The sequence below is a fragment of the Falco rusticolus genome, chromosome 8 (genome assembly GCF_015220075.1).
Source record: "Falco rusticolus isolate bFalRus1 chromosome 8, bFalRus1.pri, whole genome shotgun sequence".
NCBI lineage: Eukaryota > Metazoa > Chordata > Aves > Falconiformes > Falconidae > Falco > Falco rusticolus.
Genome location: NC_051194.1, coordinates 36119304 through 36137945, shown reverse-complemented (window position 1 = coordinate 36137945; position 18642 = coordinate 36119304). Strand labels below are relative to the sequence as shown.

The 18642-nt window shown below is 39.9% G+C and overlaps 2 protein-coding genes across 10 annotated transcripts in view; both read left to right on the top strand.

Annotated features, from left to right (window-relative positions):
• Positions 1-10311, top strand: part of PTPN4 (protein tyrosine phosphatase non-receptor type 4) — a 117613-nt gene extending 107302 nt beyond the window's left edge. For both annotated transcript variants that reach the window (XR_005105866.1, XM_037398349.1), the window contains 2 exons: positions 1121-1256; positions 3740-10311. Coding sequence is in view for 1 of the 2 variants with exons in the window: in XM_037398349.1 (XP_037254246.1) it covers positions 1121-1256; positions 3740-3826 (223 nt within the window). In the remaining variant the exon portion in view is untranslated. The remainder of the gene's footprint in view (positions 1-1120; positions 1257-3739) is intronic.
• Positions 10312-11280: 969 nt separating this feature from the next.
• EPB41L5 (erythrocyte membrane protein band 4.1 like 5) overlaps positions 11281-18642 on the top strand; it is a 56913-nt gene continuing 49551 nt past the window's right edge. For 2 of the 8 annotated variants that reach the window (XM_037396812.1, XM_037396805.1), the window contains exons 1-2: positions 11281-11332; positions 13365-13555. In XM_037396812.1, coding sequence (XP_037252709.1) covers positions 11296-11332; positions 13365-13555 — 228 coding nt within the window. In that variant the 5' untranslated portion in view covers positions 11281-11295. Of the gene's footprint in view, positions 11333-11765; positions 12232-12327; positions 12445-12700; positions 12768-12902; positions 12981-13364; positions 13556-18642 lie in introns of those variants that run through there. The other 6 variants (XM_037396811.1, XM_037396806.1, XM_037396807.1 and 3 more) reach the window with 6 other exon arrangements.

Sequence of the window (18642 nt, the reverse complement as noted above, 5' to 3'; positions counted from 1 at the left end):
TCGCATATAACCAGTACATTGACCTCTTGTCATAAAATTCTCATGGCATCCCTGAAATATATAGTAGTATTAATGCCACCTTCTGGGCAAAGATTTAAAGTAGTAGATTGGCCAGGGTTAATTAGAAGTTATGCTTCAAAATCAGAACAATTAAGTTTCAAAGTTTGGAATGTTTATATTAATTAATTTAGAAGCACTTTCATTTATAGACTGAAATACTAGCTGAGTTGAGAAGGTGTTGGGTATTGAAAATATGGATTTGGTCTTGTCTTCAAATATGGAGAAACATTGGTTTTCTATTTCAAAAGCGTAACAATTTTCTTGAATATGAAGAATCTGAATTTGAAGCTGATAATCAAGTTCAAGGTTAAAAATTCAATTGTTTAAGGATTGCGATTTGTGGAAAAGTGTATATATATGTAAAACAATGCAGATGAATCTGTAGACGTGTTTTTAAGCTAAAGATGATTCGTGTAGGCTCTCTTAGACATTTTTCCATTCTGAGATGTATATGATGCGGTTCTTCCTTGTATTGGATGGGATTGCTATTACATGTTCCTTTTCAAGCTACACAAGTTAGATCTCTAGTACTTTTTAATATTAAGAAAATTATCATTACTGTCATCCTCCAAAGGTTTCTAGTAATTGTTCTATTCCTTATTCTGAAATATGAAGGTATGGATCACTTCAAGAACATGAACATGGTTTCATCAAGCCAGCCCAACATTCTAGTGACCATCATTCCAGTAATGGTCAAATTGACACCAAGCGCACAGTGTATGCTAGGAATCTCTGTGTTTTGTAATCATCTGGATATCAGTATGATTTATAATATGGTATGAACAGATACTTGTTTGTAAATCCTGCTCAAGTGAAAGGCTGGGTTAAGACAGTCTCCAAAGGATTGACAATTCTGTGCTGATTTTTTTTTTTTTTTTTTTGCTCTGTTCAAGCAGGATGGAGGCTTCCAGTGACACAATCTGTCTAACCCTACTAGTATTATGGGAATCATAACTATCATTCATTGAGAATTCTTGAGAAGGAAGGTCTTTAAGTATGAACTATATTCCAGACACTTTGTTTCACTTTCCATTTTGGGTTTTTTGTTGGTTTTTTTCAGTGCTGGGATTGGACGGACAGGAGTTCTTATCACTATGGAGACAGCTATGTGTCTCATTGAGTGCAATCAGCCTGTTTATCCATTAGATATTGTAAGAACCATGAGAGATCAAAGAGCCATGATGATCCAAACACCTGTGAGTATCATACTTGCTGTTCTGTTGCAGAAGAATAATTTCCTATTACCTAGTCGTATCATTAGATGGATTTTTAATCTACTTGCTGTTTGGTCATATTGCACAGAGGTCATCTTTACCCAGTGTAGCTGTAGCCTTGGCTCCAGGCAGGAGTAAATTGCTGAGGTTATTGGAAAGGATAAATTCTTTAAATTTCTACAAATAAACCTTGAAAAAAGCAGCAGCTGATTCAGAAATACCTGGCAATTCATATCAAAAAGGGCCATTTTTTGGTAGTGTAAAAATCACTCAGCAGAGAAAGCAGGAGTCTCATTCCAGGTGTTAAGAATGGGAGTAGTGTTAAAAGGTAAAAACAGAAAGATTGAAGACACGCAAGAAACATCTTCAGTGATGCAATTCAGTGATTTCATTATAATTAAGGCAAAAAAACCCAACAAGCCTTAACTCTGCCCTGTAGTGACTTAAAGGGAAATAATGAGAGAAATAATATTTTTAAAAATCAGTGTAATTAAATCTGATGTGAGATATATCAAAGTAACTTTAAGTTTAGTCTAAAGAAAAAAAGTGACTTGCCACCAGGATTCTTTTGGTGCCTTCACATCTGATACATCTTAAGATGCTGGAATTTTTCCTGGAGCTATAATATTTGGAGATTTTTGAGATAATTGCAATGTTGCTTTAATGTGTGATATTTCAGAACTCTAAAAGTTTTAGAACAGATTTAGAAACATTTTATTTGTATCAGTCAGATGTTGCATATCTCTGAGGGTAGTTTGTGTTTACATTTTTTAAAAATACCTAAAAAGGGTTAAAAGATGGGTCTATGTTGTCTTTTTTTTTTTTTTTTAAAAAAAAAAAAGAGGCTTGGAGTCTTGATTGTTCCAGGCTTTGAACAGTTCAACTTTTTTTGAATCAGTAATTAGTTTTATAGTTTACTCATAGGATATATAATTTAAAGAGAAAGTATTTTGAAAGAGGAAAGGGACTAGGGGACAGTATTAAATCTCTCCCACAATTACCTGAAGGTAGGTAGTTACTGTATTAATTTTCATGTCCCTGCTGCTATTCCTCTAATCAAATTTGAATAAACCTTTTGTGCTCTTCAGAGAGTATTCAGACTGACAAAAAGTACACATGGGCATCCATTTCTAGGTCATCTGTCATTCAGTGCTGCTGTCCAGTATTCATGTTCCCCTAAAAAAAAGTTGTATCATTTAGCTAGCTAGGAAAGATGAGGAAGATGATGACCATACATGAAAAATAACAAAGGATGTCTCTTGCTGTTTGTGGTGACTGTACAGTATGAATAGCATATCTGTCTAGCATACGTAGAGAGGAAGAGAGTTTTATTAGTAAATGTAGGATGTGCAGTGGTAAGGGGTTTAACTTCGGTGAAACTCAGGCGTTTACTGCATCAGAGGGAGAAAGGATAATAGAAGACTTAAAGTGCTTTTCTTTAAGATTTCATAAAGATCAGCGATTACAATTTCTGCTTTGGCACGCTCTTCCCGATTTTGTGTATCTTGAAAGATTCGTTCAGTGACCACAAGATGGCCCTACGGGTGGGTGTCTGTTGGAGAGTGCAAAGTCTCCTTCGGTAGCACTGGAAGCAAAATAAGTATTTTACACAAATATGTATAAATTTAACTATTTTAGTATTCATGCAACAATACAGTAAATAATGATTCTGTTACTAAATCTGTTACTGTGCCCATTTAAGATCTGACATCACTAATCACTCCATGCAGAGGGATATTACAGGACACTGAAAAGGAAAGCATTCTGGCTTTCTGACCAGCATATACACTGTTATGCAGTATTCAGTGTTAGTCATGGTCTCTTACAAAATAGTGATTTTATTTAATTTTATTGTCATTATATTCCAATTTGATTACTATTTGGGTTTTTTAACTATTATTTGTGTAAAACAAAATATTACTGATGTCTGTGTATGCAGGTGCGAGACTTGAATACATTGGCTAAATGTATTAAATATCTAAAACATTATATAATGTTTAGAAACTGGACTTCTGGCTTTTTAAAACATGGAACAATTTTCTTCTTTATGAAATTCTGAGACGGAGGTGCCACTAACATGCCAGAATTAATGTATGAAAAAGTGCTTTGAAACTATGTCTTCTAAATCCCAAGTGCATGAAAACCTCAGGTCAGTGAAACTTCAGCAGTGAAATGAAGAGCAGAAGATTGCAAAATAAGTGATGTTGTAATAATAGTGCTGGTTTTGTGGGTATGACTTTTGGTATGTATTTCAAATATGCCATTCATCCCATTTTTCTGCTGAGAAGCAAGATGTTCTAATATAAAGTTCCTGTTGCTTTGTGCTTCTTAAAGTAACTTTGAAGCACAGTTCTTGGCCTGTCAAAGAGAATGGGATGGGGAAATCTTAGAGTCCTTTTCTGCTTCCAAATGACATGCTTCAATTACATTTCTTTTCAATTTACTGAATCTGCTTTCCTTTTCAGAGTCAATACAGATTTGTATGTGAAGCTATTTTGAAGGTGTATGAAGAAGGATTTATTAAACCTTTACAACCATCACTGCATAAGTAAAGAGCAAAAAAACATAGGATATCAATTGAGGAATCTTGTCCTCTATAATGAACTGGCAGCATTCGTCGTGCCGTATTACTGCTTGCAGGAAATGATAGTGAAGTACAGCAAAGAATTGACAAAGGACTTTGAAAACTTCAGCACTGTTGCACTTTACGTTGAAACAAAATCAGTCTCTGAAACTCTTCTAACCTTCATATATTTGAAGACTTTATTTTCGTGCTTTGCTCCAAACAAACCATAAACTGAAAGAACTAATTGTGTTCAGGGTAATCTACGATATTTCATTGTAGTGCCATATACTGCGCTTCTGGTTGAATTGCTACAAACAAGGCTTGGAATTATTTCACTCTGTTTTACACCCGTGTCTCTTAAAATGAAAAACAAATGAAAAAACACACTAAGCCATGGTCTTTTTCCAGTGCTAGGTTTATTTACTATGTACAGAATCTCACTGTTTTGTTTTTTACAACATTAGCAATATTGCCGATACTAGATAGATACACACTGCCTACTGATGCAGCACACTTAGTCCTACACCCTTACTAGAGACCAGCTGGTTATTAGAGGAAAGCTGGCGTCTGTGTTAACCCAGCAGTAGCTGCATAATGCCCACTTACCAGCATCTTGTACAAAATAATAATAATAATGATAACAATAAAAATAATAATAAAAAAATAAACAGCATTTCTTTGACACAGCTTGTGTGTCATACACTGGTGTATTCTGATTCGTGTGACAAGAGTACGTGATGGGAACTAGTGCATGCATTATGTCTTAACCCCTTAAGTGCCTTGAGACTTACAGCGTACATCCAGTGAAAGGCACTCATGATTCTGTGGGGGTGGTATTGTCCTGTCATATTTATCTTAATGGGTTCAGATTTTAAAAACGGCCCTTGGTGCTTGGAATGTGTTACCGCAAGGGGTCATGGAAATACCATTCCCTCTTTCCTTATACAAGTACCTGCGTGCTATTCTCGGTAGCAAAAGCACCTCTGCCAACTTAATGAATGAGCATTGTATGCTGCTGTATTGTAACTATGTGAAAAATCTGACACATTCCTTCATTCCTTCCAACTAGTAACTTACTAGCAGCTTACTATGAAATGCTGGTAGGTCATTAGGAACTGATACAATGTTTTATCCTTCTATTGAGAATAGCTGTCTTACTTGATTAGAACATAACTCTTTAACAGCACTGATAATTAAGTTGAACTTACAATCAGATGTGATTTAGTTCCATCATCTCTTAACCAATTAAGTCCTCATAGTTGATTTCAAGCCATGTTCGTACAGGTCTGCCTTTTATTTAATTGTTTGAGTGGGGGGAAGGGAGGAGAACACTATGAAGTTTTCCCAGAACTTTATTTTAATTCCATAGTGACCCCAGTCCCCTTCTGTTATGCTTGTGCAAAATTGTTCCAGTTGATATGGGTTGCTTCTTACTTAATTTGGTAGAAGATGTGTAAGAAATATCTGTCTGATACAGTATCTGAACTCGTTCTAAAGATACATAAATGTCCCAGTTTTTTAACATTTTTCCAGTATAGGAAAAACAAGTCAGAAGCAAGGTATCCAGTGTAATATACTGTAAGAAAAAAATCAGTCACTTCTTTGACTGCCCTGTGACAACATAACTTTGTACCCTCTATTTAAAAGTTTTAATTTATTGTATTGGTTTCCTGAAAATGTTTATCCAGTAAATCTTGTTGTAAGCTATATAGAGCATAGAATTAAAATGGAAAGTTCTACACTAAATAATTTTTAACTATCAAAGAATTATATTATATAATATACTGTGTTCTATGGACATTTGAAAGAGATCAGCTATGAATTATTAAATGAGAAGGGATTCAGACAAAGTGAAATCCTGGCTTATGACTTCAGTGATAAATGTGAACCACAATGCCAAATGGAAGATAGAGTTTTAAATATTTTTAGAAAACAAAATAATATTAGGTGGTCTGTGGCCCTGTTACTTACATTTCTAGGTTTGATGCTTAAATCGATATTATCCCTCAGTGAAAAATTAATCTTACAAGAATCTCTGGATCTGATAAACTGAAAAAGAGAAATAAGGTAGCTTTAATCTCAGTTTTAGTTAAAGCCATTTGCAACAAAACAAAATTCTTCTTTAGAATTCTTCTTTAACTTCCACGTGATGAGATTATTAGCTGAGACGCTGGCTAGTTGGAAGGTTATTTTAAACTCAGCACTTACAATTAATCCATTTTATTGAAATAAATTTTCTTCAAGTTGTAAATGAAAGTAGCATTTGCCCTTTTATTCGGAGGGAAAACTGAAATGGAGTTTATAGCAACATTATATAGTGTTGGTATGTCACATATTTAAATATTCTTATGTAAAGTTGCCAAAGCAATTTGAGTTCAAAAGACCCATTTATACCACAATTAAGTGTGGGATATGTATTGGTCATCTGTCATTACTGCTTTGATTACAAACAGAGGCAAAAATAATTGCTCTCTTCAAAATCCTGCTCTGCACTGACTTAAACTGATTTGTAATGTATATAACTAGTTGCACTGGGAAAAAAATTGGAAAAAAGTAACTATTCTTAGATAATTGGCCATCAGGGACTCAGTGGCTTTTTGGCTTCTCCAAATCCAGGATAGTGGTAACCAAAACCTGATTGAAAATAAAGAGAAATAAAAGGGAAAGAGAATAGCATTGAAGCCTTTCTGCACCATAAATCATTTGTTCAAATGTTCCTACCTGTTGTGGTATAAATGGCCTTTAAAATATTTTTATATGGCCAAAAAAAGCTGAACTGCTAAATATTTTACTTTGGGTTATGAAGATCTGTATCATCCTTAAGAGTTTTTAAAAGAAGTTTTTGTATGTTTCATGCTGTACAAAACATGAATGTATCTTTCAGACATAATGACCTATAGACCTATATGTGATTGGTGTTATGACTGTTGGATTTTATGAATAATTATTTTCATACCATTTGATTAGGAAAAATATTGGGTGGGTGTGGGAAAGAGTATGTTTGTAACACTTCCATAGTACGAATCCAGTTAAAAAAAAAAAAAAAAGAAAAAAAAATATTCATTGTAAATAAGAGCAATATTCTGACAATTTTGTGCCAATGTATAATGTTAAGACTTTTGTTTTCCTGTTAGGTTCGGATTGAAAACTACCACTACCATCTCTTGTTTAAAGTGGATTTTTAAGGGTTTTTTTAGTAGAAAGACATGGGGCTCTAGTGGGGGCTTTGAGTGTTTTGGGGGCATTTTTTATTTTTGCTAGATATGAAGTAAGATGCAGGTGTTGATTAATAAACCACCTACAGATTGTCAGCCAATCCACTCTGAGAAATACTGCTTTAGATATACCAGATGACTGAGCTGAAGAATTCATTTATGCTGAATTTGGAAGCATTTGTTATTTTAAATAACTTGCAAGTCTTAAACAGTAAAATACTGCTTTTATGCATTTTATTTTTATATATTTTTTCCCAGTTATGAAAAACAGGAAGCCTGTGGGGTTTTCTTCTCACTAGAGTTAATGCTGTCTGATGTTTCTTCCACATTTCTCTGTTAAGTCTTGAAAGCTTATGTCCCGTATAGGTAAAGCGGTACCACTTATAGCATCTCTGATTACAGTCTGGCACACCATCTTTTAGAGAAAGCAGTTGGGAGATACAGGAACATGAGGAGTTTGTTACGGAACCTGTGTAGCCGGCAGCTTTCCCTGGACACCTTCCAAAAAGCTTTGTGGTACCCATAGAAGGGCCCAAATGCAGCGGACCTGCTGCAGTTGCACTGCCCAGGGAGACGGGAGGTAGGGAAGGTCTGGCATGGAGTTGCTGGAGCTGAACTGTGTGATATTTCTATGCTTCTGCAGTGTGTGTGCAGGTGTGTGGGTGACGTTTGATGGCTCAGGGAATTAGCATGAGCATGAAAAACTATGGATCCACCAATTCCCAAAGCATGTTGTACAATGTGTATGCTGTAGTTTTGACTGTAGGGCTACTATGCAGGTAATCTTCAAGACCCTCGGCCCTGAGGATAAAAGGGAGGGATTGGGTTATCATCCAAATTAAAATTTTGCATATTTGGACTTCCACAAAGTGCAGGAATGATGCCCTCTAATGTCAGTTGCAGTCTTTTGGTAGCTCACATCTTGGGTTCCCACTTGCCTGGGTGTATTTGTGAATTTAAGTACCCACCTTTTCTCTTGAGACCGGAAAAGCTCTTTTCCATTACTTTTAGTGCTAGGATCCAAAATCAAAATCTGGTAAAAAGATATTCATTGATTAGATGTGGATCTTGCATGAAATTGCAGGGATTATGAGTGTTGATTGGGAAGCTGTTACAAGGGGAAAATGGTTTGTTTGTTTCAGTGTAACTGTTCTGTCCAGTCTGTATTATCCCACTGCAGTTATAAATTGAAACTGATTTTATTATTTTTTTTGCGTTTTTGTTTAGTGGTCTGCAAAGGAGGCCAGCTTGTTATCAGTGGATTCTACCTCTGTGCTGGCTGTTACCATGAGCATGCATCTTTCCAGTTCATAGGGCTTCTCTAGCTACAAGTTTTTAACTGGTGCGTAAGCTGTAAGCTCTTGACTGTTGGCTTTGGCATGTTGTACTGATTGAGAGCTCAGTGGTAAAAACTGCAGAAAAATCACTTTATAAAAAAAATGCTGAAATTTTCAATTAAAAATATAGGACTTTTTGATTTCTTTCAACAAGTAGCCTCATTTAAAACAAAACTTGCCACTAAAATATCTAGCATTCTAGTCTGCTATAGCATGAACTATGGTTTTGCAGACTGGCTGACAGTTTGTTGGTTGTGTTATTTTGTATTTAGCAAGCTTATGTTTTTTAAAGGGTAATTTTTTTCAAAGTGTTTTGATGTTTGAATAGTAGCACTTTATTTCATGCTTACTACTGACTGAACTATTGGACAAAATGAATTGGGTTTGGAGAGAGATGTTTAATGGGTCTCTGTACAGAGATTATTCAGATTACACCCTGGTACGAATGCTTTCTATTGTTCCAGCCATTTCTGGTTTGTTGTTCATGTATTTATGAGGGATTGTCAGAAAATGGATATTAATAAGGTATTAATAATTCTACCATCTCATTTTTCCTGTTTTAAAAAGAATATAAAGCCTTGCATTTGAAAAAAAAAAAAAAGGTGCAAATAGAAACTACAGGGTACTTGTAATTTTAACTCTGTGATCTCTCTCAGCTAGCTGCAGATTAGGTATTGTTTACTGTAAATGTTTCTGCTAAGCATTATTTTTAACATTAGATCAATTACCTGGAAATCAGTATTTTTTTTTACTTAACTTATTTGAATTTTGATAACTAAAGGTAATGCACAACGAAGTTTAAAGAAGTTGTCACCCTTTTACTCCTAGGCCAGGGGCCTAAGACATGAGTGAAAGGGTTAAACAGTTTACATTAAGCTGTTGTTTTCTTTAACTAGAATATATCCACAAAGACTAGACTATAAACGATCCAGTGCAATTATCTCAGTACATTGGGGTACCACAGTAACAACCCATAATAATCTTACAGGAAAATTAAGGTAAGAAAACAAAGGTTGTATTTTATCCAGCATATCTGGATTTGTTTTCCATTTGCTTTGGTTTGTTTACCAGTGATCCCATTTTAACCAGTCAATTTGGCAGGGCTGTTTGTGTAAGGTTTGGGGGTTTTCTGTAACAGGTGCTATACTGTGTGTAAATATAAAGGGAAGAATATTATGTAGATCGTTATTAACAATCAGATGGTGGCAATATTTTTTGCTAGTTACTTCTGGTAATTGATTTGCATTTCCAGCTGCGGCTTTCAGTTGCCAAATTTCATCTCAGTTTCGTACTGCTGAATGATGGACTGCAAGTGTGAAGTAAATCATCTCGGAGTTGAATAGCTCTTTTGTTATATACTAACTCTTGTGTATCTTTATTAATGTTGGGGGGATGGGAAGGTTCTTCCCCTAAGTTGACTTTTGCCTATAAATTTGTTTAAAAGCACATGAGGGAGGGGGAGGAAAAAAAACAAACCCACAACTAAATGCAACATCTTGGCTAAACAGCCAGGGTGATTAATTGAAAATGTTGGAAACTTGAAATTGGTCAACACTGGACAATGTGAAAATAAATTCAGCTTTTGTCACTGCAGCTACTGTATGCTTTAAAGGGCCTTATGTATTTGTTCTCATTTTGATAAAATGAAATTTCTTGCCATTAAAATGATACACTAACTTCTACCGAAAACCAGCAGTTCCCAGGATAAATATGCTAATTAACATTTAACAAGTCTTGTTTTAGTCTTAAGTAAAATTTCATTCTATTATGTGAAAAAATGCTGTTATGCATATTTTGTGGATATATTTAATTTCAGTTGACAAATAGTTGTTCTAGGTACAGACTTGAAATATATATATAGTTTACTTGTGGATCTTAATTGTTTAATTGCAAAATAAAGATGTGCTTTAGTAATTTAATTTTTTGCGATTTTCTTGTCACTCTACACACTGTTTTGCTGTGCTACTTTTATATGCTTCTGATGCCAAATAATGTTCATCTTGTGTTTTACTTTTTGACATTGTATGTCATAAATACAGCCCCATGGATTTGAGTACTAGGAGAGGATGCTATATTATCAGGAATGAAATTGTTGGGTACAAATAAGCATGAGAGTATCAACCAAAGTTTTTTACCTGAAACCATATACTGCAGGTTTTGCACTAATGGCAGAATAACTCTTTATTGATCTTTTATACAGTGAGTGTTTTGGAGACAGTGTTCAACAGAGATTATAGTCTGATCGCAAACAGGACATGAGGAATAGTGATGTGAAGAATAAAAATTCCAGATGGAAGCTTGTGATGAAATCTTTGCTGCCAATAAGCGAGAGGGTGTTTAAAGCAAAAGTAGGGAAAGATGGAAGGACTTAAAAGGCAAGACAAAAATCTCAGGAGGGATAAATTAGTTAATCTCTACAGGATTCATCAGCTATCTGAAAACCTCAGAGATAATTTTCCCCCTCTTTAAATATAGTAATTTGTCTGTTTCATTTGGGAACTTTATTGCAAGCTCCCATGTGTATTTCATGACAGACTGCCTGGAGCAACCATAGTCCCTGCTCCTCTGATAAAAAGTATCTAAGTTCCCCTGTTTTGTGATTTAGGTTTGTGAGGAAATAACAAGGCACAAACCTGAACCTCACCTTCCCCTAAGCCTGCCTTGCTCCTCCTGCTTGTGGTAGCACAGGGTGACTATGTTGTCAACATAGGGGTGTTTTATTTATTTTAGAAATTTAACATCAAAATCAGCCTGTTGCTTAATCAGCAAATACTGGGCAATTACCTGTCGGCTCTTTTTTTTTTTTTTTTCCATTTTTTTTTTTCTCCATTTCATCAAATGACGTCAAACTAACTCCATGGATATTCGGGCGTGGGAGCGGATTTTGCCATAGCAGTGTACTGATGCGTGGTTCATGGTGGCGGCTCCTCCGCGTGGCAGGTGAGTGACCGGTTACCTCAGCCTGGGTTTCAGAGCCGAGTGCAGAAAACGTTGTGTCACCGTTAGCAAAAGCCGTCCCAGTAACAAGCCACAGTCTGTTTTCCCGGACTGTACACAGGCTGGATTCCCAGTTATCCCGGGGTGTTGAAGGAGCCTGGAGCTTGTTTACTGAGAGCAGTGTCACTGCGAGCTGCCCCTGCCCGCCCTGCGGTTGCTGTCCGGGCCCTCCCCGCCGGCCTCGCACACCGGCGCTCCCGTACTCCGACGGGGCACCGAAGCGCGGCCCCCCGAGCGCCGCAGCTGGTGCCGGGGAGCGCGGCCCTGTCCCCTGGGCTGGAGCAAGTGACAAAAATGATAAAGTATGTGCGCCAGCGCTGGGGTTCGCGTTTCAAAGGGCGTTAGGATACAAACGGCGGTTTTCCATCAAGCTCTTGTTTCAGCACAGGAGTGCCGACAGCGCCGGTTTGCAGATGGTTCTGCTGCGCTCCGTGCCTCGCCCCCGTCCTCCTCCAGGCAGGGCTCGACGCCGCCCTCTGCTTGCCAACCTAACGCCTGGGGCGGCTCCCTGCTCCCGCTGGCCGGCCCAGCCGCCGGGGGAACCGGCCACTACCTGTGCGCACGAATTCCAGAGATTCGAAAGCCATCCCGAAGGCTCCAGCGCAGTGCCCCCCCTCCCCGGGCAGCACGTGGGCCGGGCCGCGCCCCCGCCCCCCCGCGCAGCCCTCCGCTGGGCGAAACCACCTGGCTCGGGGCGGGGGCGCCCCTTTCCCACCGCGATCCGCCCCTTTAAAGGGGCGACGGCCCCGCGGAGCGGTGCGGTGCGCTGCCTGTGCCGCCAGCCCCGCTCCGCCAGCCCCGCTCCGCGCCGGGCGGGACGGAGCCGCCGCGGAGGCCGCCAGGTGAGTGAGCGGGGGGCGGGAAGGACGGGCAGTCGTTGCCCGTTTAGGGGCCTCCCACGTCGCTCCGCCATGTTCGGAGGCCCGCCCCTGCCGGGGGCTCCCTCACCGCCCCCCCGCTCGCCCCCAGGGCCTTGAGGAGCCGCCGCGGGGACGCGCTCCCGCCGCTCCCGGCTGCGCCGCTCCCGCCGCCTGGGCCGCGGGGCCGGCCGCCAGGTGAGCGGCGCGGGGATCCCGCTGTGGCCGCCGCGGAGGGTCGGCGGCGCCGCGCCGGTGCTCGAGCGGCCGCGGCGGGGGAGGGCGGGGCGCGACCCCCGGGGCGGCGGGCCGGGAGCGGGGCCGCGGGCCGCGTCTGGGAGGGCGCCGGCCTCGGGGCGTTATGTAAGGGCGGGGGCGCCCGGCCGGCGGCCGGGGGAGTGAGCGGGGCGGGGGCCGTGCCTTGCCGCGCTCCCCCGGGGAGGCGGGCGGGCAGCGCCGGGTTTCGGCGCGCTGGGCTGGGCTGCGAGCCGGCGAGACCGGCCGGTGGCTGCGGCTCGGGGGTGACTCATCGCCGGGCGGGCGGGGACGCGGGCGGCGCCGGGCCGGGGGGCGGCCGCGGCGGGCCGGTCTGCGCCGGGCCCCTGCAGAGCCTGCCCGTGGGGGCTGGGCACCAGCGTCCCGGCCGTGAGCAAAGTTGTGGGGCGGGAGGGGTCGGGTATAACTTTGCTTTCGATGGGAGGAATGGAGCGTGACAGCCGAGAGCGCAGCCCGTGGTACGTACATCTTGGCTGCTTCCCAGCTTTGGGAGAGCATCCCTGTTCGGTTGAAGGTGTACTAGCGTCGCTGTTAGTGAAAGATTGCCATCAATTGTACGAGATCCACGCCATCGCTGTTTTTTCCTGAGTGTACTCTCGATTGTCCCCAAAATCATCCCAACTCTGTCAAAGGTTTAAGCTGAGGGTTTTTTTTCAAAGTAAAAGACTTAGCCAAAGACTACAGGTATTTAAATCCAAAGAAGTGAAACATCCGTTTGAATCTCTCGTAGCTCTTTATCAAATTCAGGCATTTTTTAAGAACTTTAAATGTGGGCTGTTATTTTTCTTTTTTCTGTGAAGACCTGATACTAAAGTGTTCTTTTCCTGTTTTGGATTTCCTAGCAAAGATGCTGAGTTTCTTCCGACGAACCCTTGGGCGGCGGTCTATGCGTAAGCATGCGGAGAAGGAACGGCTAAGAGAGGCCCAAAGAGCTGCAACCCACATCCCTGCAGCTGGGGATGCAAAATCCATCATTACCTGCCGAGTGGCGCTGCTGGATGGAACAGATGTCAGCGTGGACTTACCGGTACGAGTGATGCAAGCTTATTTTTTAAATATGGTTGGCTTATGTCAGTCTGTCTGCTCTCTTTGCTGCTTACAAGTTAGGTAAAGGCGTATCTATTTGTTGTAGCAACTGACCATGCGATTTGACATCCACTCAGTTACAAGTCATTGAAAGGCGCTGAAAGAATAGTTATCTTTGTTATTCACTGAAGCTGGAGAGGGTGTTTTGTTAGATGTCATTGTGCCTTATACACTGAACACTTTCCAGCATGTTACTGTAGTTGTTGTGCCAAGGCCTAATTCAGGGTGTTTTGGGTGAATTGGATTATCTTTGTGCTGAGCTGGGCATGCATCTTGAGAAGGAAGGTAAATTTCCTGGTGTAACTCTGTTGAGGGGGAGGGATGAGCAGAAGTACTAGCAGTAATTTCTGCGTGGATTTTGTTTTGATTTGGTCAGAGATGGGTGCAGTTTTTAACGCTTACTCGAGAAGGGAGGGGAAAAGAAGAATTCTGTTTCCTCCTTCTCCTTTAGGGCAGATTATATAGCAGGGATTGTCTCATACCATAGTGCTTTATTGGGAGTGAGGTGTTAGCCACTGTTTTACATTTCTAAAGCTTCCTTAATATATACGTGCTCGTTCTGTTCTGCTTAATTATATACCTGATTTTGACCCATAGGATGAACAGTAGCAGTAGAAGTGATGTGCTCTGTTTTTTCCATTACCATGTGTTATAGTTGTTAACGTCTTGTTTTGAGCTCATATAGGTGAGCTAGGAAGCTGTGGGTCTGAGACCTCCTGACTAGTTCCGTAGGATTTTGGCTGCAGTAATAGTTGTGCTGATGTTGGAGCTGCTGGTTAGAAAGAGCATGTGGAGCGACCATTCTTGAAACATCTTTTCCTTCCCCCCCTTTTTAATTTTAAGCACAATTCTAGAGCGTTTATAATGTTAGGTAGTCTGAGGAAGGCTCAACTTGCTAAAGCATCAAGCAGTGCTGTTGACATAGTGAGCAGTAATAACTCCTGCAATATCCAGAGCCCCAAGTAATCTAGGGTTGAAGAAACTGTTTGGCATCTTTATTTGTGAAGTGACTACGCAGATAAGCGTTTACAGAGGGCAGTAGAACTGATTTGTATGTCTCTGAAACAATGGAATGAACATATCTAGTGTGGCTTAGTGCCTAGGATGTTTGATGTGAGGCCAGGAATGCCCACAAACACTTTATAGCAAGAGTTACACTTAAAAAGTACTCGAGCTTAAATTGGTGTCTCCACATAACCAGAGTGGTAATCCTTGAGGCTGGAGTTGGCTTTGTACGCAAATTCCTGGTGCCTCTAACAACATTTCTAAGGCCTTGAGGAGCATAAATTGAACCTGAAAAGGTGTCACGACCTACCGTCTGGACTATGAAACTTAGAATGGAGTTCAGTAGTAACTATTCATTTCTACAGGATGCTTTTTTCGCTCTTGCTTTTTTTTCTTTGTTAGCCAGTATAAAGCTTTGTCTGTGCTTATCTAAGTTGTAGGTAACAGTAAACAAATATGCTAAATCAGCATACCAGATGCAGTAATTGCAGTGCATCGTCAGTGGCTGGCAGGTACCAGTTCCTTTGGTGATTAAAATACAATAAATTAAAAGATCAGATTAAATGTTTCATTTCAGACTCCTTAATGTGTTTGTTCTTGTGTCTCCACTTGCATTGTTCATATTTTGAAGTTGACTCTTAAAAGAGGAAAGAAAAAAGGGACGGTGGGCAGGGGATGAAGGGAGGGTGCAGAATTGTGGCAAAACAACATTGCTTCATTGCTTTCTAAAATCTAAAGCTAAATTAAAAATATATTTGTGTGTATCTAGAAATATTTTTTTTCTTTTACAAAAACTTTCCTTGAGAATCATCGTCCTGTTGCAGCTAACACCTTCACCTTTTCCAAGACTGGTTCTGTTAGTTTGTTGGCTGTAGATTTGGTTTAAAATGAACTCTTGTTATCTCAAAGAGGTGCCCTCGGGTCTGCCAGTTCAGTTGTGCGTAGTCCCATTGTCTATCTATGTTCTGTGAGATTGTTTTATTAAAAGAAAAAAAATAACAGAAAGTGTTTCTTAAGACTGAATCACTTAGCAAACAGGTTAGTTCACAGCCAGAGAAAGAGGTGCCTTGGCAAGAATGAATGCCATACCTTTTTTAATCTGTGGCTGCATAAACACTTTACAGTGGCATAAGTTGTTGCTGCCACAGGAGGAAAAGATGTTGCTTTCGTTATTGCGTTTGTCCTTGTTTTCGCATACCCCTTGGCAGAAGAAACAGTTTTTTGGCAGCCAGGCAGTAAGCTAAGTCAAGAAAATGCTGTGGCTGAAAATAATCGGTATAATTTCGTTATGTTAGTTTCCAGCTGGAGTGATTCTCCAATCTGGTTCCCCATGTGCCTCCCCAAATGTGGTGAAGAAGTGTTTAGAGGTGGTATCAGGCTTATGCTTGCTTAAAATCCTTGTCGAGCTATACCCTCACAGTGAATTTGCTACTGAAGAAAGACTATTGTCAGGTTAAGGTCATTCTTATAATTGAATCTGAGATTGCTGAATTTCTGGTTAAATTTAAAAAAAAAAAAGGGGGGGGAGGGAGGGGGAACCCCCAACCACAGGGAATGTTATCACGTAAACCAAACATGTTTCAGCGTCTTTATAAGCAGAGACTGATGCTTTTATGAATATTGACAATGAGACAGAAGGGACATGTTGTAAATGATTCAGCTGATATTTAATTATTGAACACAGAGCCAGGATTTGAGTAGTAAATGTGCTTTTTGTCCACTGATCTTATCTGTGGTGTCTGTCAAGCCACTTAATCTGTGTGCTTTTCTATTTCTTCTGTTGTTTTTAATTACAGAATTGCCTGACTTGAGCTGTTCATCAAAGCTACAGTCCTACTCCAGTACATAGACTGGATCCTTTTTAAGTATCTACTTATTTTGTAGTCGTGTCAATGACTGAAGGATATCAGTGTTATATATACTATTTAGTGTCGTTTTGATATGTTCAGAATAGGAGGCATGATTTGAGTGAGTTATCAATGTTTTTGGGGGGCAGTTTGAAAGATGTGGGATTTTTCCCCCCTCCCAGCTTCATCTCAGATTCTAAAGTTGTGTTTTGACCTGGTAGTTTTCCTCGTCTATTACCACTTGTTTGAAGCTTCATGTTTGTCTGAATGCATTCAGTAATTTTGACAGACCTAAGTGCTTAATGAAATACTAGAGAAAATTACTGTTTCTTTACCCATGAAACGTTTTTGTAAAATACAGGGCGTCTGTTAACTGTGTTGCTGTTGATGTTCATCACGCACAATGTTTTACTGTTGACTTACCTCGAGTTCAACTTGGATGAAAGTCAGGTTGTGCTTTTTCTTCTAATTGCTTAAGAATAATGGGTGGAATGTTTGCTTACTGGTATGAGTGGTGAGAGGACAAGAACTCTGTTTTGCTGACATCCCTTATCTTACTTTTAATCCTGTTCCCATGCAAAACTAAACTCCCATCTTCCCCCACTGCACCTGTGGAATTTCCAAAAGCTCAAAAGCCATGAAGAGCCCTAGTTTGGTACCTGAAGACTCACTTGTACTCATCTGGGCTCTCAAGGGAACCTCTCAGCAGCTGGAATACTGGCTCTTCAGGTGGCCATGGTTTATAGGGAAGGACAGGTTGGGGAGGGGGAGGGCATCATAGTGGTGTTTTTCCTTGAAAGCTGCTTTTAATTGGAGTCACCAACAGCTTATGAAATACTCGTGAACAAAAGTGTTTGTCAAGAATTTCAAATAAAGTGCTATTTTGAGTACTGGAGGGGGCTCCAGAGGATTTTTAAATCAAAAGATCTAAAAATTGAGTGTTTGTTGGGATAATCAATTTTATGCTATACATAGTAATTAATGGGGAGAGGGGAAAGATAACCTAGATGAAGGGGAAAAATGGCAAGAGAAATAATGTAAATTACAGGGATACACTTGGCATATGTACCTTTTAAAAAATTTGTGGATAGCTTTCTGTGGGGGAACAAGGTCAGCCGTACAGTAGCAACAGATAGTAAGTATGGGGTCTTATAGAAGCAGCACTGTAATTTCTGGAAGCCAGAGGTGTTTTGGTAAAAAAAACACAAACACACAAAAAACCAAAAACACCAAACAAAAAACCACCATCTGATCCCGCTTAACCCGTAATTTACATAATCTTCTCATGGACAATAGAGCATTAATTGTATTCCAGGCTCTGTACATGTAACCTAAGTTTTAGGCAAAACCTTTCTAGTGGTACAAGGTGAAAGACACAAATTATAAGAATGGATGCTCTCTGAGTAGTTTTTAATCTCAGAATATTCCTTATTTATGCATGCATGAAATGTAATATGGAGATTGCAAAATGAGATGATTTTGTCCTTAGTATAATGAAGTATTTTTGTTAAAGTAAGGTCTTGTATAAACCAGTGCAAGGGCTGTGTGGAATAGCAGGAACTAGTTAAGCTGTTTATGGTTTTGGAGTAATGCTTACAAAATAAGATAAAAAGGACTGTATTTGTAGTGATTATTTTAAATAAAATTAAGAAGTCTATATGGAATGCCAAAAATGTTGCCAGCAAACTGTTAATGAGTGCGGATGGCTTTTTGTGTAGAGGGAGATGATCTGTGTTTATCCGACTACAAGATCAGAGATGTATTGTGATAGTTGATTACTGATTACTCAGTAATCCATTCTGGTGTTTATTAAAAGCTTGTAGAGTATTTGTGGGTACTTGCTGAATATTTGTAAATAAATCTGAAATACATAATGCTGTCTGTGGCACAGGTGCTGATTAAAAAGAAAATCTAGTAATGCTAAAAACATTGGAAAATCAGTCATGAAATAAAATGAGTAACCTTATTGTCCAAGGCTGGCTTTTAAATTTTCAAAATAATGCTCAGCTGACAAAAGTAAAGAATAAATAAATACTTGCTTGCGTGCGCGTGTGTGTTAAGATTATAAAGTTTTGGATTAAAACTTCTTTTCCCACGTGGTCTTTGTGTTAAACTGTTGACACACTTTTGGCTATTAGCTTAAACAACTGAAAGACCTTTAGGGGACTGAAATTGGAAAAAT